The sequence below is a fragment of the Chrysemys picta genome, chromosome 1 (assembly GCF_011386835.1).
Source record: "Chrysemys picta bellii isolate R12L10 chromosome 1, ASM1138683v2, whole genome shotgun sequence".
Lineage (NCBI taxonomy): Eukaryota > Metazoa > Chordata > Testudines > Emydidae > Chrysemys > Chrysemys picta.
Window position 1 is genome coordinate 344,428,438 of NC_088791.1, and position 18,106 is coordinate 344,446,543.

The 18,106-nt window shown below is 43.9% G+C and overlaps 1 protein-coding gene across 1 annotated transcript in view; it reads left to right on the forward strand.

The window, feature by feature from the left end:
• Positions 1–14,042, forward strand: part of RNF169 (ring finger protein 169) — a 37,752-nt gene extending 23,710 nt beyond the window's left edge. The window contains exons 3-6 of the mRNA XM_065596286.1: positions 2,339–2,485; positions 3,808–3,920; positions 5,128–5,227; positions 8,732–14,042. Coding sequence (XP_065452358.1) covers positions 2,339–2,485; positions 3,808–3,920; positions 5,128–5,227; positions 8,732–9,934 — 1,563 coding nt within the window. The 3' untranslated portion in view covers positions 9,935–14,042. The remainder of the gene's footprint in view (positions 1–2,338; positions 2,486–3,807; positions 3,921–5,127; positions 5,228–8,731) is intronic.
• Positions 14,043–18,106: the final 4,064 nt, after the last annotated feature.

The window sequence follows — 18,106 nt, forward strand, 5'->3', positions numbered from 1 at the left end:
CCCTCCAGGTTAGAGAAACCTGCTAGTTGCAGAAGCTACTACATCCAAATGGGTATATCTGGGGAAGGGTACATGGACTTCCAAGCCAAATTTGGAGCTATTGGCTTCCAAACTTTATACTGTAGGGAAAACTTCGCATACTTCTAAGTCAAATGGAAACAAAGCTCTCAGTTACCTTTGTACGAATATGTTATTGGATGCCAACATTAACCCTTTGGTTTGCGGGAGATATATATGGTCTCCAAAATAGAGCACAAAAAGTCTTTGTCAACAAGAGATGCTTTTTTCTTTTTGTAAGATTTTTTTGTAGACCTCTGCTGTTCTTAATAGCCAAAGAAGATAGCCCTGAGTGTTTTCTGTTGACAGAGGTTATGTTTGCACCTCTTGCTGTCTGTTTCAGTAAGCTGATACGTTTTTAAACATTCTTGTATGTCTCACCGTACCTGGCTGTTAAAATAAAATCCAAATATAATCGTATAGATTAGAAGACAAATAGATAATTCCACAAATTCCATAAATCTACAAATTTTGGGGGAGAAGGGATGGAAGATGTGGGGAGGATTTTGGACAGACTGCCAGAAATAACTTTTAAAAATCCTGGTTTATTTACCCCTACTTAAATCATGGTATACAGGAGTCATGAACCTCTGAGATTGTGTGTCCCATAGTAAAACAAATAGAGCAGACTCCCTTTAATTCACACTTCCCATTACTGAGTAAAGACTTGATACGAGTCCTGTAGCGAGATTCTATATTACTCTTAACAAACCATGCATCGAAAGAAGGTACCCTCAACCCCAACTTCAGCATTTGGTCATACAATTTTTGCTCCTGTTTCTGCCCTCCTTTCTTCATTCCCCTTCCCCCACCCCCCTCCAGTGTTTGTACATTGCCTTTCTAGGCTCAGATCCTGTAATGAGAACTCTGTATGGAGCTCTCCAACTTCATTTGGATTCTGCGTGCACAGATACACTTGCAGGATTGGGGCCATAGACTGTAAACTCTTCAAGGCAGGGTCTTTGTGCATATCTCCAAAGTATTTAGCACACTTCTTTATACTAGTTTAAATACTATGTATTATAGTATGTTATGAAATATTCTACATTAAAAATACAATTCTTCACTCAAAAGTATTTTTGCAGTCATTACAATTTTTAGCGTGTTTGTTCACTAATTTTATTCTGTAAATTAAAAACACCTTGCTAGCCAGGAGAGGATATGCAACAAACTAATGACTTAAAGGAGAACCAGAAAATATGGTAAAGACGTTGTCGTTGGAATTAACAGTTCTGTTTAATGATGAACAAATCATCACAACCCCTCAGGATTTTTTCTGGAGCCGATCTCTATGGACCAAGATACTGGTGAAGTTGAAAGCACTGGAGATAGTCCAAAAGTGGGAAAAGTCTAGAAACTGTGGGAAAAATATTCACTGCTCAAAAGCTTGATTTTCATATTCTCCTACACCAAATTTAGAGGTGGTGGCAGGGAAGGAGGAGAGCACTCAGGAGAAGGAAGCGTGAGACTAGAAAATCAAAGCACTGGAGAGCTGCAGTACCTTATGGCTTCAAAGAACATGTACTGTGATCACATCGGCAAATATTTACTATTGATTGATTAAATATCAAATGCTCCCCCACCCCAGATTTTGGGCACCCCTAATCTGTGGTGTTGATGCACTAAGCGCTTCCTGCCAACATTTGTCTGTAAACTCCCAATATTGGGTGTGGGAGGCAGCGCTGTAACCTTGGCAAAGAAAGGATACTGCCTCTGTGTGTGTGTGTGTGTGTGTGTGTGTGTAACAAACTGAATACACTTCATTATAACCCCTTTGAAGATCAAAACAGAAATCTTTGCTTGAGAGAGGGTTCTGTGTGTGTGTGTGTGTGTGTGTATTGTATGTTTCCACATTGCACCTTTGTCGTAGGGTCACGTATAAGTAGCCGTCTTAAAGTAGATGGAACTATTTGTCATGCTTTACAAACAGATGCAAGGAAAAAGGCTGTCAAATATTGGTCCTAACTAAGCCCCGGCCAGTTTAAGGTGTGTAAAGACAGTAATAGCCTTGGTACTTAATTGTGCGTGTTAGTGTCAAAACACTTCTCAGAAACTTGTCCTCAGAACACTCCTGTGAAGTAAGTGATGGCCCTATTTATGGATGGGGAAACTGAGGCATGTGGCGGGATTAAGGGATTTTCCTACAGTGAATCATTGTAAGAAACCAGGATTAGAATACAGGATTTTCTGGCTCCCAGTTCCATGTTTAATTCAACAAATACATTGCCTGTATTAACAGCCTATTTAAAGTATGTTGTCTCCTTTGTTATTTTACTGCTAGTTGAGGGAAGAAAAATTACAAGAGGAAAAAACGTCTGAGGATCTGATCCATAAGCTAATTCTAGAAGACATGGAAGTGGGAAAAAGAAAAATGGAAGAACAGCAAAAAAAAGATGAACCACTAATGCTTAAAATGAATCAAGAATGTGTAAGTAAATACTACCCTGTTCCCACCCCAGATATAGCATTAAACCTACCCAGGACTGACAGGATTCAGTCCTGGATCATTCATCACTTTTCTAGATGTAAAAAATGATCTAATGTCTCTCAGTTGAAACTAGGAGCTATATGTCATTGGAAGGGATGGTGTCCCTAGCCTGTTTGCCAGAGGTTGAGAATGGGCAACAGGGGATGGATCACTTGATGATTACCCGTTCTGTTCATTCCCTCTGGGGCACCTGGCATTGGCCACTGTCGGAAGACAGGATACTGGGCTAGATGGACCTTTGGTCTGATCCAGTATAGCCATTCTTATGAAGCTGTAGCTTCCCAATAGAACTTGTTTGATTTCTTTGTAGCCCTAGAAGGACCTGAGATACCAGACTGTACAGTTGTGGTATTTTTAGCTATAGAAAACCTACCCTAGGGGTAGGGGTTTGAATAGCTCTTCTGTGCATTGTACATTTGGATTCCATAGTGACTAAGGCACCTGGCTTTAGGGGGAAGGAATACAAGAAATAGTCCCAGTCACATTTTAAAAACGCTCTAAAGCATTCCTAAAATAGCTTCTCTGTAATACAGGTGACATCTTTGGAATACAGGATGATGTGGAATGAAGGTTTTATTGGTTCCCATTTGGAGTGGCCTGTTTAACTCGCTTCTGGCTTCCCCACTCATGAGTAACGTGGCCATTTCAAACACGTGGTGATAAAACCTGTATAGCAAACCATGCCATTGCATGTATCCTCTCTCTCTCTCTCTCACACACATAGACTTGTAGAAATACACATATATACAATACGAGTCATCCGGGGACTGTATGTCCGCATGGTAAAGAGTAACTTCTTGTTTAGCTTTGGCTCTTGCCCATATCAGTCATAGACTGTGTGGAAAGGACCATATAATAGTTTACGGTTGATAAAAGGTTATGCTGATATCAAACTGTTGCTCCCTTAGCATTGTTTTCTGGATGAATTACTATGGGCTCTGAGTCCTGTAGCATTTGATAATGAAATGTTCCTCACTGAATCACAGCTGCACGTGACAGTTCTGTTGGTTTGGTTTGGTTCCCCCAAGTGGCAAAACCATTGGGCCAGATCTTCAGCTGACATAAATTGCTTTAGCTCAAGGGAAGTTAATAGGTCTATGACACTATACACTAGCTGGCACCCGCATTCTGTTCTTTACACACTTCAAATATCGCCACTACATGGGCTTTTGGAGACTTGAAACATTTTTCCTTGGGAAAATAACTGTGTCCTGAGTGACTTCAATGTGTATGCCAGCTGATCCTTCCTTTATTAACTTCAGTTTCCAGAACGCCTCTCGGATTCAGAGAATGAAGAACCATTCCAGAGCAAACACACGCATCGGTCGGCTTTTGTCTCCAAAGGCAGCGCCTATTCTTTTGCCTTCCTGACAGGGTAAGAAGCAGACTTAGTTCACGCTGGCTGTCCATTACGAACGTAAATATTGCACAATTCGTTTTTTTGTTCTAAACGTCCCTTAAGTACTTAAATCGAATTCAAACAGTCACCACAGCCCAAAATAAGTTATTGCTGTTTTAGAAAACTTAGTATTGAATAATTGGTAAAATATAATCATAGAATCCATAGAAGTGTAGGGCTGGAAGGAACTTCAAGAGGTCATCAAGTCCAGCCCCCTGCGCTGAGGCAGGACCAAGTAAACCTGAACCATCCCTGACAGGTGTTTGTCCAACCCTTTTCTAAAAACCTCTAATGACGGAGATTCCAAACCTCCCTTGGAAGCCTGTTCCAGTGCTTAACTATTAACTCTAGTTGATATCTAAACTCCCATGCTGCAGATTAAGCCCATTACTTCTTGTCCTATCTTCAGTGGACATGGAGAACAATCGCCATCCTCTTTATAACCGCTCTTAATGTATTTGTAGGCTTATCAGGTCACCCCTCAGTCTGCTTTTCTCAAGACTAAACATGCCCAGTTTTTTTAACCTTTTCTCATAGGTTAGTTTTTCTAAATCTTTGATCATGAATAGGACCAATTTGTCCCACGGTTGCCATAGAATTCTTGAGGATTAATGCATTGGGTATGTGTCCTTTGAAGGCTGTCTTGTAAAATTCATTACATTTACGGTCTCTGTGCTCTATAAAGATCTACATGGTAGGTTCATATATAACAACCTTTGTTTATACAGTTCTCAAAAGGGGCAGGGCACTTTACAGCACAAATGCCAAGAGCTGGCCCCTGCTCCAAGGAGCTGCTTATATAACTTTACTCTCATCGGTTGCATCAAGTGTACCAAGTGGGGGAGAGTGAGTAGGACAGGACAAGGGTTTCTGTAATGTCCTGCATTTGTTCAGGGCTAAATTGTGGCTTTGTCATAAGCCCTGGGTGTAGAGCAGTGTGTTGTTGCAGTGGCCCAGGAAACAGATCAGTTATAATCTCCCTCCAAGTTCCCCCTGCTCTGGTAGTTGGGAGTTGTCCTGTGCAAGCTAGATTCTGTCTTGGTGGCTACCTCTACCTCCTGCATGACACAGGTAACTAGCGCACATAAGCAGAATGAGCTATGTGCCCAGTTTGATGGTGCCATGAAATTTGCTGTTTTAAGTTAATACCCAGTCTAATGTTTTACATATCCCTGATTTTTAGGAACCTAACCTCCAAACTGGAAAGGAGTCAGAGTTGCAATGACACCATTCGAGATCGATCAAAGAGCAGGCAGAGATCAACCCCAGCCAACAGAACAAAGGTACCGGAGGTTTTTGGAAATGTTACATCCCGTGAGGGAGAAGTTTGTACATTCCATAGAAATGTTGTCGAAGGCTATACAGTGACAGTTACTTGGAGATCATCTAGCTATCGGTCAAAAAAATGGTTGTCGGCAGAGGTGTGATGTTCATCAGTCCCTTACGACTTACAGCAGGAGCTGACTGCCAGTCCAGGTTGGAAGTAATTAAATGGAAAAATGGACAACACACACACTTTTTTGCTAGCATCATGTGATAACAGGGAATTCGAAGGGTACTCCATTTCCATTTTTGTAAATCAGATTTCTTTTCAAAAATTTCTTTTTGAAAGAATTTCTTTTTCTTTGATTCACCGGTTGTTTAAAAAACAAATCTCTCGCAAGCTTGAAAAAAACTGTCTCCATCCAGCCCCCAAACTACTTTTTAACCTCTGCATTTTAGCGAAAAATTATTCCACCACCCCTGCCATACACCCCTTGCAGATCAGTTTTAAAGGGGAGCAGAAATGATCATTGTTGACTTGGTCTCAGTCTCCTTCCTTGCGCACCATCACTGATTAACATCACCTCTCTAGGAACAGTTGGTCTGGTCTTGCTCTTGCTGAAGTCAGTGGGGCTCTTTTTGTGAATGAACTGGTGCTACAGGCCCAGCAGAGGGAGAACGGGAGGCCTGACTTCCAGCGGTGCTGAGTGTCTATGGCACAGATGGGCTTCGGTAAGAGTTGTGGTTACTAAGCACCTCTGAACATCCAACCCAGGATTTTCTCAGGCAAATGTCCATCTGCTGTTCCAGCCTAATTACTGGGCTGGTGTTGCGCATCTGGCAGACGTCTTCCTTTGCACGATTTCTGAGACTCTCAGGCCTTTGTAGCACCATCAGCCCCAGGATTTGGTCTCCCCAGCAGCAGCAATTTGATTGATGTCACTCTCCACATACTGGGCCATTTTCTGCCTCTCTCTGGCCTGCAGGCTCCTGGTGCCTGGCAGCAGCATCATACAACACAGTGGATTCAGTCAGTGTTACTTAGTCCTGTCACACCAAGTACCCGGTGCCTCATGTCCACTTCAGGAGACCCAGCCCCAGTCAAGGTAGGAGATGTGGGGGATGTAGCATGTTTCAAAGGGCTTCAGTGGTAGGGCCTTATGAGACCTGTGGCCCTTTGGCTCTTCTCCTACCTTCCCTCCACTCTCTGCTGAGTCTTCCTGCATAGAGATGGGGTGTCCCCTGCAGCCATTGGCTGAGCCCTTGCTCCAGAACCTTCCTCCCTCCCACTGCACCTTACATCCATCCGAGCCTTCACCTCCAGTCACCAAAGGGAAGCTCCACTCTTCCTCCGCATCTCCCTGTCCAGCGAGAGATCTTCATGACCTCATTCTCCCCAGAGCTTCCCTTTTTTTCAAGAAGGAATAAGGAACCATCCATCTTCTGCCTGCATCTGTCTCCTTTACTGGGACTATCCACTTTCTGCACTGAATCCCGTTCTCTTCAGCTTCTGCTTCCTCTTCATTCCACAAGTGGGGGAAAAAAATCATGCTAAGAATCCAGTAACTGTCGGAAGCCTAAGGAATCCTTGGGATAGCCATTTGGTGGGGAACCCTGCTTGCAAGATGGGGAGATCCTCAGTAGGTCCTGCTCAGGTGACCTAAATAATCTTTCTGACAAGGTCCAAAGTACTGTGGCCCTCTCTGAGGTCAGTCATGGGCCATGGTCCTAAAAAAGGACCCTCTTAGATGACCTAATCCAGTGGTTCTCAGACTGTGGGTCAGGATCCCGTTTTAATGGGGGCGCCAGGGCTGGCATTAGACTTGCTGGAGCCTGGGGCCAAAACCAAAGCCTGAGGGCTTCAGCCCCAGGCAGCAGGGCTCATGTTACAGGCCCCTGTCTGGGGCTGGAGCCCTTGGTCTTTGACTTTGCCCCCCTCCTTCCCCCCCCCCTCGGTCTGGGGAGGGGGGCTCGGGCTTTGGCTCCCCCACCCAGGGCGGCAGGGCTTGGGCGGGCTCAAGCTTCAGTTCCCCCTCCTGGAGTCATGAAGTAATTTTTGTTGTCAGAAGGGGGGTCGTAGTGCAGTGAAGTTGGAGAACCCCTGACCTAATCCTACTCGCATTGAAATTGATGGGAGTTGGAACAAGTCCAGAATGAGGCACTGTAAAAGTAATCTGTCTTCCCAGATCTTTTTTTTTTTTTTTTAAGAAGACTTTGAGTGGACCTTCCCGGAGAACAAGTGCTCCACTAAAAGGAGGTTTGGCAACCTGTATTAACTCCAGAGACATAAGCTTGTTAAAATCACCTCTCTAAGCTGAACAAAGAAAAGCCATTCCAGTGCCAGGGGCTAACCACTGCATAAAATCACCTGGACTTTGAAAAGGAAAACTGTCATTTGCATTTGTGTATACTCAAGAGTTTTTACTCTGCATTATTTGTAGTTGTATGCCCTCACACTCCTAAACGTGACAGTGTTGGAAATGGCTTTGAGCATGGCTGGCCGTGCTGCTCTTAAGAAGTGTCTGCTGCCAGCTCCCTGGTTGTTTAATCACTAGCAAACTGGAAACCACACTTTGTGTGCCAATAATGCACAGGAGGATTTGTTTAACTGACCCTGTTCAGTATCATCTGGCCAGCCTTTTCTCTTTGCTTTTTGCAGTAAGAGTGTGTTAAATCCTGGATCAACCATTTTTTATAAATCAGTTGATGACCAGAAAATGTCTGAGTTTACTTGCTGTAAACGGCAATGTCATAGCTTCATTGATTGCAAGGCCAAAAGAGACCATTGTGATCATCTAGTCGGACTCCCTATATAAAACACGACTTCCCCCCAAAAAATTCCTAGAGCAGATCATTTAGAAAAACATCCAACCGTGATTTAAAAATTGCCAGTGATGGAGAATCCATCACGACCATTGGTAAATTTTTCTTTGAGTTAGTCTAGTTCCATGGTTATCAACCTCTCTTTGTCCTGTGCTTTTGAGCTTTTGCCACCACTATGGCTAGCTACTCTCCATTCCTTTGATGTCCCAAGCACAGCCATCCTGCCAAGGATGAATTTGGGACCCAGGCTGTGCTGGATTCCGGTGCACCCTGGTTACCTGTGGGCCTTTCAATGTGCTCTAACCAACCACAGTTGCTTAGTCTGACTTACTGCAGGATCTGGAGCACCCCAGACTGCATTCCAGATTAGACAGTGCACAGCTGAATGGAAGGCAAGCAGGACTGCAGGGCCTAGCCCCAAGGCTGGACTTAGTGCTCGTTATTAACGTGGTGGGATAAGTAAGTCGCTGGCCTGAGAGGAAGAAGGTGGCTGAAGCTGCTAGCTGGTACAGCAGACATCGTGGCCTGATAAACAGGTACAGTTGCCTGAAAGATTAGGAACTAGTGGTCTAGTTAATTGTTTAGGTGACTTCCAGCATCTTCTGTTCTCTCACAGATTCATCCATTTCACTCTTACCCTGGCCCCTCTTTTTAGATCACCACAATGGCAAACTTTCTAATCCCGATGACTTGTCTTACAGGTTCCTTCAGTGACCAGTGCGTCAACTCCCATCGTTGGAGTTTTGTCATCCACCCAAAACAATCGCTGCCTCTCTGCCCCAGATTTGACAGCAGAAAAGCGTCTGGTTTTCAACTCGGTTTCGTCACTCTCCATCCTGCACAAGCCGGAGCGATCCATCAGTCCTGAGAGCAATGACAGTATCTCAGAAGAGCTCAATCATTTCAAACCTATTGTCTGCTCACCATGCACTCCTCCCAAGAGGCTTCCCGACGGCAAAGTCTTGAGTCCTTTGATTATAAAGTCTACTCCAAGGAACCTGAACCGAAGCCTGCAGAAACCAACCACCTATGAAGCTAGTCCCAGAATCCTGAAAAAATGGGAGCAAATATTTCAGGAGCGCCAGATTAAAAAGACTCTCTGTAAAGCTACCCTTACATCTCTGGCTTCAGAGACGGGAGAGGACTTTCTGGTTCCTGACATTGCTAACTCCAATAAAGAGCAGCCACGAATGTTAAATGATCAAATTCCACCTGGTTCTGCGGCACACACAAACACAGAGTTAGATTATTTCCCTTCGATCAGTGAAGTGAAGCTCGAAAGGACTGGTAACAAGAAAAACCGTTCACAGGCCTTAACAATGGATGGCAGTTCCTCTGAACTAGATACAAGATCAAATGGAACCTCTCTGAACACTCAAATTTCAGATGTGTCTGAAGTAAAAACAAATTCATATCTGGACAAATCTTGCCTTAGCATTGGGGCAAAAATAATGACCAGAAGAATAATGGGAGTCAATCCAGCACTGCCAGGGAACAGTATGCTAGGGGTTTCTGTCAAGACAGCAGGAAAAAAGCAATTTAAATACCTGAACAATAGTGAATTGATCAACGTACAAAATGGTACCTGCAATTCTGTTGAAAATGTTATTAGCGAACAGCCCCCCTCACTGAGACGAGGACGAAAGAGACACTGTAAAACAAAGCACTTGGAACAGAATGGTTCGGTTAAAAGACTGAGGCAGTCAGCTGGCGAGATGGGCTTGGCCACAGCTGATCCTTTAGTGAGGGAGATGGAACAGAAGCTGCAGCAGGAGGAGGAAGACAGGAGGCTGGCCTTACAACTGCAGCGAATTTTTGACAGTGAAAACAGGACAATGGATAGGCGGAAAGGAAGAGTAGATCAATATCTCTTGCGGTCAAAGAGCACTACAGGTGCAAAGTAGCACTTAGGAACAATGTTGCCTTTTGTAGAGGACATGAGGTTTATCAAAATATCCTATAGGAGGAACTATTTTCTTGTCATACTACCACCCACAATTTTTTTTTTTTCTTTTTGATGGTAAGACATTTTAGATCCAGTTCATGCTGAAGCCAGGGTCCTTGCAGGTTAAAAACAAAAATTCACCTGTTCCGTTTTGTCCATCACTCTGAAAGACAACTGATCCTCACCATGTATACGTTGAAATGTACTTAAACATAGTAGGTGACATTTCTGAGTTAAATGCTGGTGGTGACCATCTTACTAAGGCAATAGGATACCAAGTATAGGAGCCCAATGATAAGGACCCTGTCAATCCAATGTCTAGCCTGCTGCATCATGTCAGACAGAAATTAGGGATTGAAAACACATTTACATAAATCTTCTAGACTGTTTCTCTCCAACATCCCAATCCTGTGCCTGTTTCACTCTCTCCCTTATGCTGCAGCCAGATACTGTGACTGGATCATAAGTTATACCATAGTGATGTAAACTCCCTGGTTTATGATAACCTTGTAACAATGGGACCCCTTAAGAAAGAGGCTGTGAGCCGTGCTTTCTCCTTTGTGTCCTAAGGAGCAAATGGATACACCGATAGTGGATACGATTCAGTAACACCTTCCAGGGGCACAAAAAAAGAAATACATTAGACAGCGTAGATCAGAGGTTATTTTAATGAGACCAAATGAAATGTAGGAAACCTGCAAACCAAGGATTTTACGGAAAATGCATTGTTGAATACTAGTTAATCGATGTTGGTAATATCACAGAAAACTTAGCTATAAAGAAAAGGCAAAGTGAATACTTCCAACCCATTCTCTTGGGATGGCACGAAGGTGAAACCAATCAACGTGGTTTTGCTCATGTTGGACATTTAGGAAGAGAAGCATCAGTAAGGAAGAGAGCCACCCAAATGAATCCATTTGACATTGGCAGCATGGGAGCCCCATGTACTGCTCATTCCCTAGGTATAAACCAGCCACGGTGGGGTTGGGGAATGTGTGCACTGCAGTGATAGTATTACTTAGCACTTAATGCACTATTTACTCAGAGGTTTCAAAGCGTTTGGTAGCAGTAAGTAGCCATTATCTTCACTTTAGAGATGTATAAACTGAGGCACAAAGGTCAAAATTTTCAAAATGGCTGCTCATTTTGGGCACCTCCCATTCCAGTTGAAGTCATTGGTAGCTGGGGGTGCTCGGCACTTTTAAAATTCTTGGTCCTAGATCTCCCAAACGGGGCTCTCCAAAACAGTGGCATCCAGTTAGTTGACACTTCAGCCTATCAACTTGCCCAGGGTCAGTGGTAGAGTTGGGAATAGAACCCAGGACTCTTGACTAATCCAGGACCCTATCCAGTGGAGAGTGTGTTCTCCACCCCACATGCGGCAATCACCACATGAAGCCCTTTCCAAGTGAGAATTCCCACCAGGCTTTCGCTGTTGAGCTTAATGCTACAATTTGGTTCGAATCACTCTGATGTTTTAAGCAGCCCAATGAAGTCTGTCTGTCTGCCTGTGTCATGGAGAGTGTTCATTTTTCTCTCTTGGACCAATTGCAAGGAATATAGATCAATGCATTAGATAAGATAAATGTCTGTGCTCACTGTTGATGGTGCCCTTCCTTCCCAAAGAACCTCTGCTTTTCTCCCTTTCACCTCAGGCCTGTCCTCACATTTGTTTCACTGAGTGAAATAATTTTCTCGGTTACCACCGGTAATGGGCTCAAAAATGTCACTCTTTGAATCCTGAATTTCTAGACGATGGATCTTCTGTTCTTTCAGTGGATTTTTTCCCCCCTCAGAAACACGAGTCTGCCAATTTAATATCTTGTTGCTCCTTATACCAGGTGACACTGGCATTTGAAAGAGCTACCTGACACACACTGCACCAGCAGTACACCAAGCCGCTGACCTGTGGAGTGCAGGGAGGTTCTGCTAATGCAGCATACAAGAGGTTGATGTAAAAGGATTTTAATTATTCATCTGTTTCTGCCGTGTCTTTTGCTCTCTCCTTCCATCTTAAATGATGATGAATGGCTTGCCTTCCTGGCAACGAAGGAATTGGTTTAGGCTCCGGCTTGCCACTTATTCATATAACTACAAGGACCCTGAAGCTTTTTACTGCTTTAAACTGGATTTTTTTAAAAAAAAAGAAATCTTATATTTTAATGGATAAAATTTATATATTTTAAATACTATATTTCAACAGATCGACACTTTCATTTTGAGAAATCTTGTAGTAATGATGACATAATATATATCTCGTATTAACACACACAAACTACTGGCTATTCAACTAATATGTGAAGCCAGGAAGTTGATGCTGGCTTTCTGCACTCTCTTAGACTGGACTGCTGTGCCTAACTGTTTTAGCTCATGGGTTGTGTATTATTGTATCCTCTTTGGAGAGGAAATTCTGCCCTTAGTTACACACTTGCAACCTCTCTGGGCCAAATGCACAGCTGATACGACTCCAGTGACTTGACCGGCATTGCACTCACTTACGCCAGCAGTGAATTTGAAGGAAACTGCCGAGGCTTTGACTTGATTGAAGTCAGTGGGTTTGCGTGGGTCAGAGTTACTGGTGGTCAAATTTGGTCTCCTCAGTACTTGGGAACAGCAGAGTACATTAAGGATGGAACAACAGTCTTTAATCCTGAATTTCCTTTATTTTTGTTCCGAGCAAAAGCTTTTTTACACTATCCAAGTGTATTCACGATTTTTTTCCCAGTCTCTCTGTCAACATCCCCCTCACCCCGCTCCGCACAAGTGACCATCTTGAAACAGGCTTCCTTACTCAATTACTTTGGCTTGTTCTAGGCCTGGGCTGCTGGCTTTTTTTAAAACAAAAGAGCTTTTGAGAAACTCACTTTATGTGGGGTTTTACAAGCTGAATGTATCTTTCCTTAGAATGAGATTGAGTCCTACCCACCTAGGCCAGTGTCCTTCTGTGTGGTTTTTTTAAAGGTCACTTTAACACTTGGGTTTTGTGTGTTAATTTCATGTGTTAATTTCCTTTTTTAAATCTGAGTCTCAATGGAAGTGCAGGAGCCATTGCCTCAGTTAGGACAGTTCCTCACGCTAACAGCTTGATAGAAAAGAACCAGGCTAGAATGTCTGTTACATACTTTATTATCTACGGGTCGTTCACACAAAGGGCCCTACTCTGCAAACTGTTACATGATTAATCCAAGGCCCTGATCCCATTGAAATTAATACAAAGCTCCCATTGATTGTGGGTGCAGGTCCGGACCATCATAGAAAAGCCCTTACAATGTATGGTCCGTTGTATCAGTATTTACTTAAGGAGGCCTTTGATTTTTTGGGATCCTCTTGTGGAATAATTGTGAATCCTAAAAATCTGTCACTTTTTTTGAGACATTATTACTCGTATGCAGTAGCATCTTTAATGTGGCAGGGTTGGTTTTAATATTTCCAAGGGGTACTTGTCCACAAAACACGGTGTAGGATTTTAGTCCATTAATTTCAACCTTTCTTAAAAGAAAACTACAGTTTATATTTATAATTTTATCCTCCATCTAGTTGCTTAAAGATCAAGAAAGACCGTTTCCAGTTTGCTAGAACAGGTGCAGTCCTACTCCCTTTGAAGTCAGTGAGAGCAGGATTGGGCCCATACCGCCTGGTCCAAAGTCCACGGAAGTCGGTGGGAGTCTTTCCACTAACTCTGCTGGGCTTTGGCTCAGACCCCTGGATTGTGCAGCTCCATGTGCACTTAGCTTGGGAGGCTGGAGACGCGAGTGGATGGAATGTCGATGACTCTGTTGGAATGTTTTACTACTTTAACAGGAACAGTGTTTTTATTATTTACTAGAAAAGCTTGGGTAAAAAAATAGGATACTGTATACAATTGCACTGCAAACAGAAGTTCCCAGCCCTTCGTGCATTCAAAGATCAAATTTACACTTCCTTTGTCGCAGCTAATGCCATGTGAGAAGTATCAGGAAACCAGCAGCTCTGGTGGAGACACCAGAACCATGGATGGAGTCAAAGATCTCCACATGTCTGGAGAGACTAACACAACAAAAGATTTTATTAAAAATATCTCTATTTTGGCCATTGTTTTGCATCCTACTCCTTTCTGATCTAACATTCTCTAAGGAATTGAACCTACTCCCTGCAGTTTGCGTGAAGGTGAAGGCATGTACAAATTCTTCCAAAATGTGAAAGTCTCTCACCTTACTGCCCTCCTGTAAGCTAAAATGGGGCTCAGCTGTGGGGGCCCTGTGGCTGGTGAAGTAATTGCACTGCTTGTTGCACTTCCTTGTGACCAGAAGGGGTGGGGTTAGGGATTTCGTTTAGTAGGTGAATGACTGAATCTGCCAAAGATGCCACAGGACTTTAAACCAACTCTGACTCTATGTAGATTTCTAGATGGAAAACAAATGTATTAAGTTCTTTTTGGGGGGGGTTAGTGACTACAGACATCAGTAAAGAAATGAAGGGAAAGTGCCAAAAGAATGGATTGTGCAAAAGATGATTGTATAACACTGTCCTGTATTGTCAGTATTTTTTCTTCAAATGGTATTGTACATGCAGTATGGATTAGTCTTGAAGTACAGCTTAATCAAGTGCTTCTTTGTCTTTTGTCAATGAAAGCAAAGGGGAGATAGAAGCCTTAAAGACTATAACTGATTTTAAAACCAGGCCTTTAGCCATGTGTCAAGGAGCTAGCCCTGCAGTACTCTCTGCTGGACTTTCCGGACTTCTTTGCCATCTTCTAGCTTTCAAGTGAAAGGTTGATAAGGAGCTTGTCCTGTGCAGTGGGAAAATATTTCATCAAAACCAATCCTTTCCGATTTTTAAAGGGGACGAGAGATGAAAACTAAAGACCATTCCTTGTTCAACTTTTACATGTGGACATGAAGGTCCAGCAAGTCATTGCTCGAGCTCTATGGGATCTTTGGTAGATCTTCACAATGAGCTCAGAACTGTGCCAGGTCCGCTGATTGAACTGTAGCTCAGAAAGCGGAACGGTCTCTCTCCATGTTGTACATGAGTTTGATGCAAACTGTTTTCTTCCCCGTATCTTTAAAACACTGCAACGCATCAAAGAGAGAATTAGCTATTCACTATGCAAAGGAAAAAATCGTTTAACTGATGGGATCATGTGTATGCCTGGTTTTCTGGTGTTTACTGTCAAACTGTTTAAAACAAATATAGATGTTGCTACATTTTTTCCAGTATGCTTTAAATTATTGTGCTTTGGTGAATCCTCAACTTGCTGTTCAAAAACCAGTGCAGTAAAAGACAAAAGGTCATTGAGGGCCTCAGATGAACCACTGTGGCTTCATCAGAACATTATAAAACACATCGGAGTTTACTGAAAGCTTATTTACTTGCATGTGTATAATGTGTGGGTAAAATAACGTGTGGGGACATGGTTCTATCAGACTGTGGTTTCTGTTATTTCAAGCAGAGTGAAAAACTCCCAAACGCCACCTGTGTCAGTCATACAGATATCTTGTACATTTTAACAGCAGAGAAGATAGCTCTAATCCTAGGACCAAGGCAGAAGTTAAAATAGAATAAAACAAGGTTCTTGTAGTGAATTACCTGTTTTTTTCTGGAGTTGCTGTACATGAAAACTAGCAAGCCCGTCCCTGTGTCTTTTCTAACCTGTTACAGCCCCAGTCTGTACAAGTTGGCTAGTGAATGGGATGCAAAAAAACAGCTGCTGAAACTTCCAGTTTGCATAACAAAACCTGTTCTTCATGGACTGAAGTAACCATCTGGCCAGTGCTGCCAGGAAAAGCAGGGGTCGGGGGGGGTCGGCCTGCACGTGGTAAGTGGCAGATGAGAGCTCTGAGGGTGGGACTGGGCTGAGATAATGACACTGTGAGTCCAAACACCCTGAAGTTTTGCCTGTATAGGTGAGGGCCTCCTCCCCTTGCTAACAGTAGAAGAGCTGAACTGCCGTTTTTGTAGTGCAGCCAGGGCTTGGGGCTGCCATGGCTCACAGGGCTGGCCTTTGCCATAGTCTTGCTCTGTTCCCATTGCAGGCGGGGAGCAGAGGCAGGCACAATCACCAGTAGCAATACAGCTGAGAACAAGAACCTTTGCTGTATAGTCAAGGATAACTGCAGCGAGGTGGGAGGAGAATGAAAGACGGGCTCTACCCAGGTCCTTCTAATGCTCAGGAGCCAACCCTGGCTGCAGAAATGCGATGGAGGACGAGGGTTGTGGAGTCGGGCCATTGGAACACTTCCTATGTTAAGGTATAGATTCATAGAGTCCAAGCCCAGAAGAGACCTTTAGATCATCTAGGCTGGCGTCCTGCTTAACCCAGGCCACAGAATTTTACCCAGTTAGCCCTGGCTTGAGCCCTATAATTTGGCTAAAGTATCTCTTCCAGAAAGGTATCCAGCCTGCAACAGGCAACTAGCATCCCCCCACCCCCCCGCAAAGTTCAGAAACCTGGTGTTCTGATCCCAAGCGTGGGGGGAGCTTTTCTCTACAGAATGCTGCCCCCCCCCCGGCACGCTGGCAGGCTTCTAAGCCTTCCCTTGCTACTGTGGGAGCCAACAGTCTATGTTCTGTCCAGCCAGCACCAGAGTGCCCACAAGGAGGTGAGAGGGGAGCAATCCTTAAAGGGGCCAAGGTTTTCTTTCTTCTGCTGGCCCAGATCCAGATATGCGCATGCTTGCTCGCTCACTCAGGCTGCAGGGGGGCACTGGGAGTTGTTACACCTTTCTGGGCTTGATTAAAAGAGCCCTTAGTAGCTTTTCTATGCTCTGATTAAGTCCCCTTTTGTTCTTTTTGATAAACTAAACAGATTATGCTCTCTCATCACGCCTCAAATCATTTTTAATGGCTCTTCTGTGCTCGCTCCAACTTTTCAACGTCCCCTTTAAAAGGTGGCCACCAGCCCTGGCTGCAGTATTGCCGGCTCCGCTTGCCAAGCGGAAATAGTATCTTCCCCTTCGAGGGGGTTTACAGTCTTTCCACACTGCACGTTGAGCATTCTCCCCATTTTGAGTTTTAGGTAAATTAGCCCAAGTGCCCTGGAATTCCTTCAGGGCTGGATTTGGCCCCCACTGCCACTCTGGTTCTTTTCATCATTCGTCCCCCGGTCACTTCCCACAAGCCCTGTGCTTGTTTCTGTCAAACATCTGCCTCTTCCAGGAAAATGAGTCTTTGCATTGATGAGTGCTGCACCAAGTACTTCAGTACGAACACAGCCCATTCGGGTAGTCAAACTGCTGCAACCGGATCTGTAACAACTCCATAGCCACTGTAGCAATGGGTGTTACTGATTGACAGTGGTGCTCCTTCCCCCTGCCGCTGCACCTCTGGAGTTGAGGGGAAGGGCTTTACTTTTAAAGATGACTAAGCCCACACATTGATTTCCTAACTCAATTCTGAGCCATGTAGAATGTTTTTAAATCTCTTTGGGCTATTGCTGTACTCCAAGGCAAGGTGACCTCAGCAGCAGCTGTAGGAGCGAATGGCTAGTAACTTGTTTTAAAATCTGAACGCTGGAGCTTCCAGCAGTGACCTGAGTTACACTCTTCAGTTCTAAGGCAAGTGTATCAGATTCACATGTTTCACAAATACAGCCCCCCCCTGCTGCTCTGGAAAAGACTGAGAGACACAACCAATAAGCAGGTGCATGATTGAGGGGTTATGCTACAGGTGTGACCCATGAAACACATGCCAAAAATGCATGCGCTGGAGTATAATGTTTTGCTTAGAAACTGTTTTAATATTTTTGTCTTGAGTTCTTACCTAGTCCTAGCTCAGAATGATTCAGTTACAGGGAGTGGAATCCTCACCTTGCTTATCTATGCTAGAAATACAAGTACTTTAATGCGTTAGTTTCCTAGGTCCAGAATCCATGTGGAACTGGGTAGTCTGAGGTGTGAGCGGCCTGGGAAGAGAACTCATAGTCCATGTAAATTTAACCGGGCAGGGTTAATTAATGATCTGTTAAGATGAGCTGAAGTTAGAATGGCAACATGTGAAACTAGCTCCATTTGTTGCCCTTCCCTCTGTTTTCACTACTTTATAAAGGACACCCAGCCACATACTGCGCAGTCCCTGAGTGCCTTTAGCCACCCTTGCTGTTACCCATCTATAGATGAAAGGATTTCTGCTACACTGGGCCCCGTCAGTCACT